Genomic DNA, 14,124 nt, shown 5'->3' on the forward strand with positions numbered 1-14,124 from the left:
AGATGCATGTGTTGGTAAATTGTCAAACGCTATCACTGCATCACATCTTAATACAACTTATTTCTGCATCTTCAGAGATGTTCATCTCTGTGTACATCTCTCATGCGTGTCCTTAAATATTTTAATATATCCACAATCTGACTTCATAGATGACCAAGCACATCAAAGAACTCTTCTCTCAACAAACAAAATATTATACACACAAAATACACATTCTGTTTTCTGTATTTTGCATATATTCAAACTATGATTCTTTGACATGTTTTTACTGCCATTTTCTTGTGTGTTGTATCCAGTGATAAAGTACATTTAACTATTTGCATTTTATGCTACTTTATACTTGCACTAAGCTGAGGCAAACATTGTACTATTTACTCAACTACTTTTTTGTCAGCTAGTTAATAGTTACTTTAGAATGTTACTTTCAAATATGATTTTTTGACACTTAAATACATTTTTCTGATAATACTTCTGTACTTTTACTGAAGAAAAACATTTTAAATGCAGGACTTTTACTTGTAATGGAGTTAATTGGACATTGTGGTTTATCTACTTTTACTTAAGGAAAAGATCTGAGTATTTCTTTCACCACTAAGGCCCATTCAGTAACCGCTTTTTATAGCAATGAATGGTTTTCTCACCCAGTCTTACTGATCTGTTGTGATTGTCTATATGTTAGAGAAGTACTCGGATCTTTTAGTAAATGTAGCAATACCACAGTGTAGAAATACTCTGCTACAAGTAAGAGTCATGTATTCAAAAATGTTACTCAAGTCAAAGTATTAGCATCAAAATATACTCCAAAAGTAAAAGTACTTGTTATGTAGAATGGCCCATATCATATATTTTATCATTTATGGACAAGACTTTAATGTTGAAGCTGATGAAAGTGAAACTAGCTGCAACTACATGCATCTTTAACTTTACATCATCTTTTATTAGGTAATTAACCTATATTTAGTAAAAATTATTTGAAATCTCAAAGAAACTAAAGCTGTCAGATACATGTAGTGGTGTAACATATTTTCCTCTAAAATGTAGTATACTAGAAGTATAATATAGTATAAAAAGGAATTACTTAAGTAAAGTACATCAAAACTTTACTTGATGAGTAAATGTGCTTAGTTACTTTCCACCACTGCTAGAGGAATAAAATACAATGAATCTAATGCATCCAGCATGTTTTAGTATTTTAGTGTTTTGGGTCATAATGTTTAAAGTAGTGCTTCAGTAACAATTTTAAAACCGTTTTTCTCACTGTAAATAAAGGTGCACACACTTCCAGCTCCTCCACATACAGCAGGTGTCCTGACTCCCCCCCTGTCCTGTCCATCGAGAGAGGAGTGGGGGCTTTTTATTTATTTATTTTACCGGGGATGAGGAGAAGGAGCAGGAGGAGGGACTGCACCTCTCTCACCTTTGCAACAGATGAGCCGATCTTCAGTATCCTCCACACTGTGGCAGCTACCGTAATCTGTTTTTAATGACGCTGTGAAGGATCCCGCGAGACTCTCCAGTCGTTCATCCCGCAGCTGGTTGGACGGCAGCAATTTGGAGAAGTTTGTGTGTTTGTGTATATGTGTGTGTGTGTGTGTTTTCCCTGCAGCAGGTCTGAAATTTGAGCCAGTGATTTTTAGGAATATTTTAAGCAACGCGTTTTTAATGGGAATAATTTTTAAAACAGGATAACTCACCTTTTTCGGATAAAATTCTTACATTTACGCAGCAAAATACAGGAAAAGAAAAAAAAAGCTTTTCAAACAAAAATGTAACATTCTCATTTTATTTTATAATTATGCGTTGTCATTAAAGTCGAAATTAATTTAACAATTTAAATCTATTTTCTCCACTTTTCCCTGCAGGAGCGTGAACTCTGCTATTTATCTACAAACAAATTATTTTCTTTGATAGGTTTCCCACCAGCTCTTTGAAATAAAACAATTACCGCATTCTTTGTGCAATAATTGTCAATCATCCACATTAAATTGATAGGCTTTAAATGGACAGAATAATAGCGTAAATTGTTTTACAATGGAACAGCTAAGCAGGATGATTTGCTATTGCTGACATGCCCGCGGCTTTACCAGCTCCAAATAATGCCATAGGTTAATGCATAAATAAGCAAATCAAATCCATGCGTTACCCCAATTCAATTCATTTAATTCCTCTTTAATAAAGAAGCAGACCCGCCCCCCGTCCCCGGATTTGTGCAATGAATGCTATAAATGTAAATCAATCTAGATGAGAAAGAATCCCATTGAAAGAGCAGAGAAATTTCATCTGGGAAAAGGAGACAAATGTAGGAGGGGCCCGCTCATAAAAAGCAGCTGTTTCACAGTAATCTTTTTTCGTGCCCTGTCACTCACCTTGCCTTTTCACTATCTCTGCAGCTCCACAAAAAAACCCTCCGCTATTGTATTTAGTTGCCATATCTTCTTTCCCATTAGGCTACGTTGAAGTCCATATTCGTCCAGAGAGAGAAAGAGAGAGAGAGCGCGCACAACTTTCCCACTTTTTCGGACAATCCCCTTGTAGTTGTTGGAGTGAAAAGAAGAGTGCATGGATGTCAAATTGCCCTCAAAACACCATGAAAGATTGATTTGCAGCACTTTTCAGGGCCCTGACATTACTTGGAGGGGAGCTGAATAGGAAACCTGTGAGCCGGGGATGGAATAAAGATGTCCTCTCTGCTGGAAAAGAAGGAAAACTGCCCATTTAGCCCCAGTCCATCAAGCCCGAAAAATAGGCAAGAGAGGAAAAAACACAGAGGACTGTGACTATAGAGAAGAAAAGGCCCGTATATACTCATCTAAACGTTGTCACAATACCGAGGGGGCTCCGAACATCCATGAATATTAAACCGCTTACCTAAACAAGGGCTTGAAAAAGTGAACCACGTCAAAGCAGCTTTGCATTTTTTGCATGCGAACAATGCTGTAAAAAAAAAGCCCACTTCGAGCTTGTTTCCATTCTTGTCATTCCCGCGCTAAACTCCTCACAAAAAAATAATATTACCAGCGCATGAATACGAAATGCCTGAGAAAAAAATGGGCGAGCAGCTCCCAGACTCAATGACCCACTTCTGCGGACAGAAACACTCAACGTGTTGCTTTAACTCACACAAATGCTTTTCATTCGTTTTAGTTGTGCATTAATTTAAAACAGCGTAAAATTGTTTTAATTTTGTAGGCTATTTACATGTACAACCGAGAGCAGTCTATTCATAATTTGCGCTATAACATTTTTTTTCTTTAATCTTTTTAAGCACTTTAAAGTTTTGATTTCTGTCCGTTTTCGATCTTAAAAATATTTTAAAATGTTTTATTGTCATTTTATCGAATCAGCATGCATTTGCAGCTTTGAACAAACATGTTGCAGTAATTTAATGTCAAGCATTAAGTGCAGATAATTACTATAAACTAAGTTTTGCTCGCTCTCTCTTTCTCTCTCTCCTCTGTGTTTTTAATGGCTCTGCTGGTGTGTGGCGGTGCAGCAGGCAGGTCCACGCGGTGAGGGGTGTGTCATTAATAAGTAATTAGACAGCGGTCACACTAGCCACTTATATAAAGAGACCCTTGCAGCCAGGCAGGGCAGCTTTACGCACAGAGAGTTTGGAGCAGAGGGGCGGACTTAGGAGCAGCTATTGGTGTCCACTTCTTATTCTTCTTCTTCTTCTTTTATCGCTGATTTGCAGCTGCACCGTGGTTGTCATATTTATACCCCTCTTGCGCCTTGCAACATGGGCTCCGTACTACCCGCAGACGCTTTGGCTCTCAAGTCTGGATTTAAGTGTCCGAGCCGCTCGCTGTCAGACGTGATCACCTCGGACATCCTGCACAGCTTCTTGTACGGCAGGTGGAGGAACGTGCTGGGCGAACACCTGGCGGAGGAGCGGCAGAGCGGCAGCAGCCCCAAGACCGCCTTCACCGCTGAGGTGCTGGCTCAGTCCTTCGCTGGAGGTAGGCTGACATGCTGTTTTTTTTTCGTTTTTAGCCATGACTGGTTTTATCATATTGTTGTGCGTGTTTGGAAGGTTTTAATTGCACTTTTGTACCATACTTTAGTGAGTTTAAGCGTTTTATTCAAGCTAAATGTTTTAGCAATAAAAATCAAAATTTGATTATATTTTTCATTACCTAAATATTTGTTTTGATTATATTATATTGTAAATAATTTCCTACAAATGTGTATCACTGAAATCCAAAGAGAAATGTTTCTTTTTTCCACTGACAGCTAAATAAATAATATCATCATTTTCTAAAAGATCCCACAATGTGCCCCCCAAAAACTAAAACAGGATTCATTGTCTTCGCAAACATTTTATTTCCCAAAGTTTCCCCAAACCAACTAGTTGCTGTTTTCTGCATTTTAGTTTTCTGCGACCCATTTAACGTATTAACCCTTTCAGAGCTCTGAGACCTCGTGTTTGTGGCTTGTTAGGCGTGTAACTGTCGCTGATTGAAAGACGCAGGGCATTAAATTCATTTGGTTAACTTTGTGCTTGACCTGGGAAAGTTTCCACTTAAACCTCGAGGAGAGAAAGGTTTTCTTTCTTTGAGATGTCCCGGGTTTTTATCCCGCATTCATCAATCTCCGGACAGTCTCTTTTCCTCTCTTGGCAGCTATGGGGCTCCAGAGCTTTTCTCTTTCTCTCCCCTTAAAAGATTTGCTGTTCCTCGGATAATGCACCGTGAAGGCTAAATCTAATGCTATTCATTGCATGTCAACCATCTAATCGCCTTTCCATTTTTTTGTTGCAGAAATTCCTGAGTCTTTTAAACAAGTCCTCGTTTCATTCAGCGCAAATTTATTGCTACAAAGTTCTTAAAAGGATAATGAATTTGGAATTAGCCGTTTCTTTTCCAGTAAAGTTTAATGAATATCACATCTGAAGCATGACAAATTGCTGGACCCTGGGCAATAGAGGACCATTTAACCCCTATTCGCACGGGCTTTTTCGCAGCCTCAAAAAGAACTTTGATTTTGACATTAAAGAAGCGCAAGGTTTTTTTTCCTTTTTCAATGCGGATGAAAATGCTTTCCGAGGGGGTTTCTCTGCACAACAAAAACTTTCAATTCAACTAGATAATCGAATTAAACGGAGGATAAGGTGTAGCTTAATATTTCGTGACCAAAATAAGATCCAGTCCATTTGCTGCTTTCAGGACTTTTCCAGCAATCCTGTTTCATGAGGCGCTTTGGCATCAGCTCACCCCGCTGAACAACAGCTCTGCAATGCCTTACTCCGAATTACATTTATGTGCAGTTTTACTCCTGCACAATTTTAGAAAATCTGTTTGAAGACATGGCTGCAAAGTTTCTATTTCTAACATCGCTGGCACTTTAGATTCAATTTTCCATGCTTATATTTGTTCTTTATACTTGCAGAGGTGCAGAAGCTGTCCAGCCTTGTGCTGCCCACTGAAGTGATCATCGCCCAAAGCTCCATCCCTGGAGAAGGCCTGGGCATCTTCTCAAAGACTTGGATCAAAGCAGGAACCGAGATGGGCCCTTTCACAGGGAGGGTCCTGTCCCCTGAACACGTGGACCTGCTCAAGAATAACAACCTCATGTGGGAGGTGAGCTGAAGTTTCTGATGCAGTCTACACTTCATTCATTCAGCCTGCAGGAAAGGCTCCTGTTGATAGATTATATATAGGCTTGTGACGCGGTGTTTGCTGCTGTGTGAGCTCAGGTGTTCAACGAAGACGGCACGGTGCGCTACTTCATCGATGCCAGCCAGGAGGATCAGCGCAGCTGGATGACTTACATCAAGTGCGCCCGGAATGAACAGGAGCAAAACCTGGAAGTGGTGCAGATCGGCAGCAGTATCTTCTACAAGGCGGTGGAGGTGAGAGTGAACTCAAACTCTGTTTCTGTTCAGCAGCTTGCAAAAATAATGCTGTGGGTCTCGGGGCCTTGGGTGGCTTTATGGGGTTTTATTGACGACCACCAAGAATAGAATGTCCTTTAGAACAGCGCCACCTGTTGGCCAATATGGGAAATGAATATCTGATTTCTGTATGGCTCCCAGTTACAACAGTCACAGAGCAGCAAACTAAAGTCACGTGTAGATTGGCTGAACTTTGGCCTATTTCCTTCCTTCGTCAGACCATCCCACCAGACCAGGAGCTTCTTGTCTGGTATGGAAACACCCACAACACATTCCTGGGAATTCCCGGAGTTCCAGGAGCAGATGAAGAACAGCAGAAGAAAAGCAGGAATGGTGAGTAGCCTAATTTTACGGATCAATGTCACAACCTGTTTTAATTGTCTGTGGGTGTCATGGCTTTAGGGAATGTCATTACGGTGGACAAGTGTTAGCCAGTTTATTTCATAGCGATACATTTTTAGATAGGCCTACAGATTTTTGATTCTTTAGGCTACCCTACAGATGAAGGACCCATCCGTATCAAACTTTATCTGTAGCCTAAGGGCTTGAACTGATCTCCCTCTTCTTTGTTTCCTCTCCCAGACGAGTCCCACTCCTGTGACGGCCCTTCCGCCTGCTCCCCACCCTCCTCCATCACGGCCGGTCGGATGCGCTGCGTCATCTGTCATCGCGGCTTCAACTCCCGCAGCAACCTGCGCTCCCACATGCGCATCCACACTCTGGACAAGCCCTTCGTCTGCCGCTTCTGCAACCGCCGTTTCAGCCAGTCGTCCACGCTCCGAAACCACGTCCGCTTGCACACCGGCGAACGGCCCTACAAGTGTCACGTCTGTCAGAGCGCCTACTCGCAGCTTGCGGGCCTGAGGGCGCACCAGAAGAGCGCACGGCACAAACCGGCGGCGCACGCCGCCGACGTGCAATCCCAAGTGTCCCCTCCAACTTCACAGATCACAGCCATGCCCCACCAGCACCAGATGCCCCTGGTGCACCACATTCCCACCATGGTGCTATGATGACAGGACAGACAGGGACAGTCACTCAGAACAACGTTGCACTTTAGATTATAGCTGTAGTGGAGACGTAAAGGGACATCCGGATGTGACAGGCCATCATTAAGGAAATACATTGTTGTTGGAGTTGATGTGACACTAAAGCATCTCACAAAGACATTTAAATGTGTGTCACCTTATTTGTATTCCTTGTTTCTTTGGCTTTCATGTGATCCAAATTCCAGCAGAAAGATATTTTAATGATTGTATTGTGGAAAGCAGAAATACAGTATGCTGAAAAACAACTCAAGATACTTTGTTATTAATGCTTCTCTGTGTGAGTAGAATATATCACCACAAATGTGAGTTTTTTTTATTTTTATCACATCTTCACCAGCTCAGGTGAAAAGTACTTTCAAACAACAGTCTTTGTGTAGAGTGAGTAGAAACTAAGGGATGTGGCCACAAGTGTACATTGTTTCAGCTGCATCGTCCCACACTGTAAACTGTCACTTTAACTTTGCACAGACTGTATTCTGTACTATTATGTAATTGTAAAATTGTATTGTATGCTACTGTACATGTGAATGTAAATACATTTGTGATTTCTTCTATTCTAAATAAATATGATATTACATTTATGATGGTGATTATTGTAGAGTTCTAGCAAAGTAATGGTATGTCAGTTACTCACCCATCAAAACACCTGTTGCTGCTTTGAAATCTCCCCAGTCAATCATAAACACTCAGCATATACACTCTTTTCCTGTTCTGTCACTAGTTGACAGTGACTGGCTCCATTTCACCTGTAGAAGCTGCATGCATTATAACCTGTTCTTAAAAGAGAGTAAAATCCAGACCAAAGACTGAGATTTTCTGACTACATCAGTCTAAGCTGATTCAATATGATAATCTAGTCAATTTAATTGTACTCCAAACAAAAAAGAGATCTGAAGTTAATTTTAACAAGTGTTAGATAAAATAGGAAATCTGCCTAAGATTCCATCACTTAAACACTTATTTTACTGAGAAAAATCATTACGAAGAAACACACCCTTTGCCAAATAATTTAATGGCTCGTTTTTGTTGGTCATATCAGAAGAGTTTTACTGATGATGCTTTTACTTTAAATAAAACTGCCTCGTCCCTCGAGAAACCGACAAACACTTTATGTATGTCACACACATTATGTGCACTATGATGTGAATGGCTGATCTAGTCTGCTAAAATACCATAGACAGTATATTATGGGACGAGGCCAACCCGCTGGTTTGAATGGAGAGCAGTGAAACCTGTGTCTTCTGCGCATGATCGCGCAGCATAAACGTGGTTTAATGACGTAGAACAAAGGCAGAAACACCGTAATTCTGGTAGCTGCATAGCTGCACAAACAAAAAGTTTCTTGGCTCAGTGTGTTTGTCTGACTTGGATCGTTACTGTTTAATCAGCCCACCCACGAGGCTCACCTGCAAGACCCAACGCAGCGTCACTGATGGCCGAATAGCCTAGTTGTTTTAGATTCACTGAGAGTTTATAATCTAAGCAATACGGTTACATCTCTCATGTGCGACGGGATGTCACAGGGTTTTGACGTCATTTTTGGGCCTACATGGAACCGTCCATGCAGGCTTTGGTCGGCTTCTCTGCTTCAAGTGTGGCTTACTCCCTTGTAAAATACGCACTCTCATTTGACAAGTTCCTAATGATACTGAGTAATTAAAAATAAATCGAATTTATGTCTTATTCAATATTGTTTTCTCTTGGTTATTATTGAATTTTTTTTTTTCTTCACTCTGACGGTAATTTTCTCCTGCAGTTGTTTTTTCCACATGATGGCGACACATACTCAAGAAAAAGTAAGAGTCTCTTAAGAAAAATGCCGGCCTCTCCTGGAGAAACTGCGTAAGGACACTTTTATGACTCAGACAATGACATGATTTTGACAACCAATTTATTCAATTCTCAGGTTTAATTTGCTGTGCTGGCCACTTTCATACCATATAAATGATTGGTACATACAGGAAATTGTAAGCCACTTCTGAGCCACTGCTGCACTTGTCAGCTGTCAGACATCATCCAACTTCCCAACCAGGAGTTTTAGGACAAGTCATCATTAAAACAAGCACAGAGCAAAAAAGATCAAGTAAATACGCTTGAGAGGTAAATCGGGTGGTGGGGAAATGTGCATCTCTTCTGTCCACTCTGCTGGGAGCAATTAGGGATGATTTTGAGTGGATTTTGTTCCATCATTTGAGACTGTCCACACGTTCTGCCCTGCTCAGTGAGGAAAACAGGACAGTTTAGCCATCAGAGGTACATAGATCATTATTTCAAAATGGTCCAATTTCACCCAAACGAGCTGCACCTTTATACTGGTATGGGCATCCTGCTGATGTCCTGTCCTTCTTTGAGGAGCCACAGCAGGAGACTATGCATTCAGCGGCATTGCGCAGTGCTGAAGGAAGACATAGTGAACCAGACAGGGATCCTTCTTTTATCTGTTTGTAGTATCAGCCACATGTCTTTTCTGCTGAGATAATGTTATAGCAGGTAACCTGATCCCACCCCTATCAGGTTTAACACGCTCCATTTTACACAGTACAATCCTGCTGTACTATGCATTTTCATGTCTTAAGTCTAGACTTAATTCAAATTAATTTTGCAACACAGTGAAAAGAATAACTATTGTGAAAAAATATGCCATTCACAGATGTATCTTCTTTGTAAATCCTGTTTACTATGATAAAGTCTGTTTAAAAACTTGCTATAAATTTGTCTCAGAAAGTTTTAGTACTTACCAGAGAATAATAGTCACAGCATAGTTCAGCTCTAATGCTTCCTTTAGGAGTTAGTCTTGAAGTCCAGCTCATCTGCTCCCATGTGCCAAGTGTAAAGATGTGTGTGCAATGACACTACAAGACAATGACACAGCGTTTCTCGGTTGCACAGACTCTAGTACTCCACTGACTGATGCCCCGTTCACCTCCCTCTGAGGTCAGTGAACTGAGCCATCACACATATACTGGAAATGTTAGGCGACTGGGTGTTGTTCCTTAACTTTCCCATTGTATGTTTACTTCATTGACATTAAAACTGTAAAACAAATGAGACATTGCCACTGACAGTAATTAACATATAACAGTGTATGCGTTTTTGCTGAGCTATATTTTCATACAATGTATATAGATAAAAAACAAAAATAAAATAATCATATATGATAACAACTGCAATCGGGGTGTGAAGACTGTCTGGGATGTAGGCCTATATGTCAGTTTTTGTGAGGAAATATTTAGAAATATAGTGACACAATGCTTTATGCACACCTCCTTCTTCTCAATCTACACTCTCACCCATTTCACCATAAAGCTAAGAGTTATTACAAACAGCAATAGGAATAATAGGAAACAATGGTCTCAAGATTTTTGCTTAGGAGAGGCCACCAAAATGACTTTTCAGTTGTCATCATCATGGTGTTTGTATGTGTTTTAGTTTTTACAAGTTAAAAAAACTATTCTCAAGGGAAAACAACATGCAATTTCACAGATGTCTCACCATGTCAGTAAATCATGTTTCTCCTCAGCTATACACCCCATTACACATTTTAAATTCTGTTTGTGCTACCTACAGTATTAAGGTAAAATAACTTTGATAATGTTGTTTTGGGAAGTAAAAATATCTAAAACATAATATAGAATATTCTTATCCCTTTAAGAAAGGTAAAGAAAAGAAAAATCAAATAGCTAAATGATAAATCAGCAGTGGTGGAAGAAGTATTCAGATCCTTTAATTAAAAATTAACAGTCTGTGTACCAAAGACATTGATTGAAACTGACAGACAACCGTGATTATATACTAATTGTTTTGATCAAAATTATTGCTAGGGACAATTCCGTAGACGGGCCATGTCCCTGCAATCCCTACTAAATTCAATGCCCTTGAATCTGATTAAATACAGGCTTATTTTTTTGGCTGATTAACAGATAAAAAGGAGCACATTTGTAGGGTTGTTTGTAAGGTTTTTCATCCTGGGAACAGTCATCTTAACACAACAGGTAACAGAGTGTTAACACACTTTTGAGTGCTAGGCTACTACTTCATCAGTTTCTGAGGGGCAACCCTAAATACAATAATTGCAAGTAAGAAAATAATTCTCCACTCAACATATACCTTATCTGAAATGAGATTAAGAAGAAATATGGATTGAATTATCTTAGCAAATAATATTGATGAATTAGTAAATATTAATATGGTTATTTATTGAGAAAGTTAATTTGCTTGTATAAACTATCATACTTTTAATAATTAAATTAAATTAATTAAATAAATCTCATTAAACCTTTCTCCTTTCATGAACAGACTGTTGAAAAGGATAATTACAGTTTTTCTGCTTAAAACACCAAATTCGTGTTTAGAAAGAAGTTCTTATAAACAGAGATGGATGAAAACACAAATCTGTTGAGGGAGATTGTGTACGTGAGAAGAGGACAATGGAGGCTATCTGTAAATACGGAATCAATCGATTCCTTGCTGGAGCGATGATGCTGATATCTGTTAGTAGAGTCTTGTCGCTTCACAGCAGCTGGTGGTCTGTTGTCATTTTTCTGTGGCTAGCTTTCAGTGCTAGCTAGCCGCTTGATTTTCTCTCCAACATACTTAGATCCAGCAGGTGGGTCACAGTTTATGTCAACAACTTTACACAGAGCGAAGCTAAATAAACTAGTGCAACGAAAGCATTGGCTTATAAAAGTAGCCGCTCGTTGTTAGAAATAAATGTTGTCAGATGTAGCTGAAAGTTAAAAAATGTCAGCTAACAGCTAGCTTGCTTGTTAACATATTAGCTAGCTTAACGTTAGCTTGACTGACATATCGGGGCCAGCATAGCTGCACACTAAGCTCGTAACTGATTTTGCTTAAACTCACACAAACGCCCTGTAGTTATCCGACATTTAGCTAGTTAATGTGTCGCAGGTTAGCAGGAAGGCTGTCTTCAGTGTAAACACAGTAACTTGTTATGAGTTTTTACGCAAAGCGACACAAATGTCCATGTTCGGTCATCTTCACACGGTAGATAGTTCAGTACAGCTGCACACATCTACTCAGACTTAGACAAGGGTACTGATTCATTTTTATAACGTTTAGTTCACATGGCAGTCATAATTTTGTAGGTGTATGTTAGCTTGTAACTGAGGAAATGCCACGCTACCATGGCTCTGTTCCAGTAACGACCATGCTTATGTACATAACGTTATATCGTAAGCCCCTCCTTCACACTGGCACTGTTTCTTTGACAACTCTGAGCAAAACGTTAAGCCATTAAGTTCAGTGTCCATAATGGAGTACTTGTGGATGCACTGACATGCCAAATATCAGGGCTGCCAACTTTTCTATTTAATTTGGAGTGAGATTCGATATTGAGAATGTCGGATTTGGCATTACTCACCGCAGGGGTCCGGGTCATCGCTCTGAAAAACATCAGCAGCCACATTCATAATTTTAAAATATGTTTAGATGAAACGTGAATCAGATCAGTGATCAGCATTCTTGCCAACCTCACAGTCTAAATTGGGAGATCAAACCTTACCTGTCATTTGGGAGTTTTTCTTGCATTCTAGAGAATTTATGAAGTATTTTAGTTGCTAAAATGCAAAACCGTAGGTTTTCCTTTAACAATGGAGGGGACACTTATGTAGTGGTGGGTCTGAGGGTCCTCCCCCAAAATATCTTTAGTATTAAACACTTAGTTTCATCTATAAAATTTTTGTTCCAATTTCTGCCATTTCTGCATCCATTTATGGTGGATTTTTTATTATTATTTAATTATCTTTTTTTCATGATTTAGTCTTCCCTCTTCTTTTGTGTTTTTGTTTGAGGAAGTAACCTCTTTAAACGTGATTGTGGCATGTTTTCATGTCAATGATAAATTAATTCATTTCAATTCAGTTATAAACTCCTGGACTTTAATAGCTCCTGGGTTTCAGCAGGTTTTCTGCTCATATTCAAAACTTTCTTTACATTCAAAATCTTTCCCACATATGTGTTTTCTGACATTACGAGACTAATGCCGTCATTTAATTAGAATTCATAATAATTAAATAAATAAATAAAAGTCTACCAATACCTGAGAAAATAGTTGTATGTCGTGAGAGCGTGTGAGAAGTGTCAGTTGCAGCTCTACAAATATGAGGATGATAGCTTTAATGAGTTGCTCTGACAGCAAGAGCTCCGAGCACAGTTCAGTGCTGTCTGTACATTGTAACATACACCAGTATGTTATCTCTCAGCTGTCAGGCTGAAATTAGTCCCAGTAAAGGTGGAGCCTCAAGTTGTGTATTGGTGCAAAGTAACAAAAAATATGACTTATGAAACTGTGTGCTACAGGATTGTGGTTGCTTTCATATAACATCACTTCCATGTACATATGTGTGTGTGTGCGCGGGGGGTACGCAGGATGTTAGGATGGATTGTGGCCCAGTTCTGCCGGACAGCCTGGTGTTAGAAATCTTCCTGCATCTGCCCCATGATGCCGTGTTGAGAGCGAGTCTGACCTGCAGACAGTGGCTGGCTGTCTCCAGAGATGAGTTCCTTTGGAGGGAGCTGTTCTACAGCTACTACCGCATACCACGCTCTGTTCCCCGACACCCAGGTAGATAATTATAATTGTGTGTTCAACAGATGAAAACAAAGTCTGTTAGATATATTTATGGCACAAAACAACACTGATGACAGCTTTATGTATAGATGTTTGGACTGATTTGCAGCTTTAAATAACTTCTGATCTACCTTTGTGCAGCGGCAGTGTCGTGGTACAGGGAGTTCAGGCGTCTGTTTGACTGCATCCCCTGTGTGGAGGTTCAGACGCTGAGAGAGCACAGTGACCAAGTCCTCCACCTGGCTTTCTCTCACAGGGGCCACCGGTTCTCCTCCTGCTCCAAAGACTGCACTGTGAAGGTAGGATTTTAGAGATTATTGAGGTTACTTTTTCTTGGATCTTACTTCTTACTTTTCACATCAACATCCTGTCAACACATTTAACATGCTCATACTGCATTCCGTATGTGTTTAAAGAATTGGATAAGAAACTCCCACAAAATATCAGTTATAATATATATATATAATATATAATCTTTTTGGCACTTTGTGTTCTTATTGACTGTGCTGGAAGAGGTGTTTTTTTTCTTTCCAGGTTTTAAGTACCTTTAATTAGTATCTTCTTTCAATCATATTTTGGGGTAGCTAACCTGG

At 39.7% G+C, this 14,124-nt stretch overlaps 2 protein-coding genes and 1 long non-coding RNA gene across 4 annotated transcripts in view; 2 read left to right on the plus strand and 1 right to left on the minus strand.

Moving 5' to 3' along the window:
* Nucleotides 1-3,635: 3,635 nt before the first annotated feature.
* On the plus strand, nt 3,636-7,522 carry LOC119914005 (PR domain zinc finger protein 12-like). Its single transcript, XM_038732981.1, has 5 exons — nt 3,636-3,959; nt 5,389-5,579; nt 5,696-5,851; nt 6,112-6,226; nt 6,476-7,522. Exons 1-5 carry the CDS (start codon nt 3,740-3,742, stop codon nt 6,904-6,906), a joined length of 1,113 nt encoding a protein of 370 aa, XP_038588909.1. The 5' UTR covers nt 3,636-3,739; the 3' UTR covers nt 6,907-7,522.
* Nucleotides 7,523-8,816: 1,294 nt separating this feature from the next.
* LOC119914806 lies at nt 8,817-9,841 on the minus strand. The gene is made up of 3 exons (XR_005446844.1): nt 9,681-9,841; nt 9,248-9,337; nt 8,817-9,156 (listed from the first exon to the last, which is right to left on the minus strand). It is a non-coding gene; the product is annotated as an uncharacterized LOC119914806 (long non-coding RNA).
* A 1,604-nt stretch (nt 9,842-11,445) lies between these two features.
* Nucleotides 11,446-14,124, plus strand: part of fbxw5 (F-box and WD repeat domain containing 5) — an 11,056-nt gene continuing 8,377 nt past the window's right edge. The window contains exons 1-3 of one of the 2 annotated variants that reach the window (XM_038734168.1): nt 11,446-11,548; nt 13,330-13,525; nt 13,673-13,830. In XM_038734168.1, the coding sequence (XP_038590096.1) occupies nt 13,339-13,525; nt 13,673-13,830 (345 nt within the window). In that variant the 5' untranslated portion in view covers nt 11,446-11,548; nt 13,330-13,338. Of the gene's footprint in view, nt 11,549-13,329; nt 13,526-13,672; nt 13,831-14,124 lie in introns of those variants that run through there. The other variant, XM_038734169.1, reaches the window with a different exon arrangement.

The sequence above is a fragment of the Micropterus salmoides genome, unplaced genomic scaffold (genome assembly GCF_014851395.1).
Source record: "Micropterus salmoides isolate LMB-PRFRI ecotype aquatic unplaced genomic scaffold, ASM1485139v1 Ms_hic_scaffold_20, whole genome shotgun sequence".
NCBI lineage: Eukaryota > Metazoa > Chordata > Actinopteri > Centrarchiformes > Centrarchidae > Micropterus > Micropterus salmoides.

Bases quoted from the DNA above. Each gene is read 5' to 3' on its own strand.
- LOC119914005 (XM_038732981.1), top strand. From the start codon at position 3,740: ATGGGCTCCGTACTACCCGCAGACGCTTTGGCTCTCAAGTCTGGATTT. The intron at 3,960-5,388 runs GTAGGCTGACAT...TTATACTTGCAG, and splicing joins GGCTCAGTCCTTCGCTGGAG to AGGTGCAGAAGCTGTCCAGC. The intron at 6,227-6,475 runs GTGAGTAGCCTA...TTCCTCTCCCAG, and splicing joins GCAGAAGAAAAGCAGGAATG to ACGAGTCCCACTCCTGTGAC.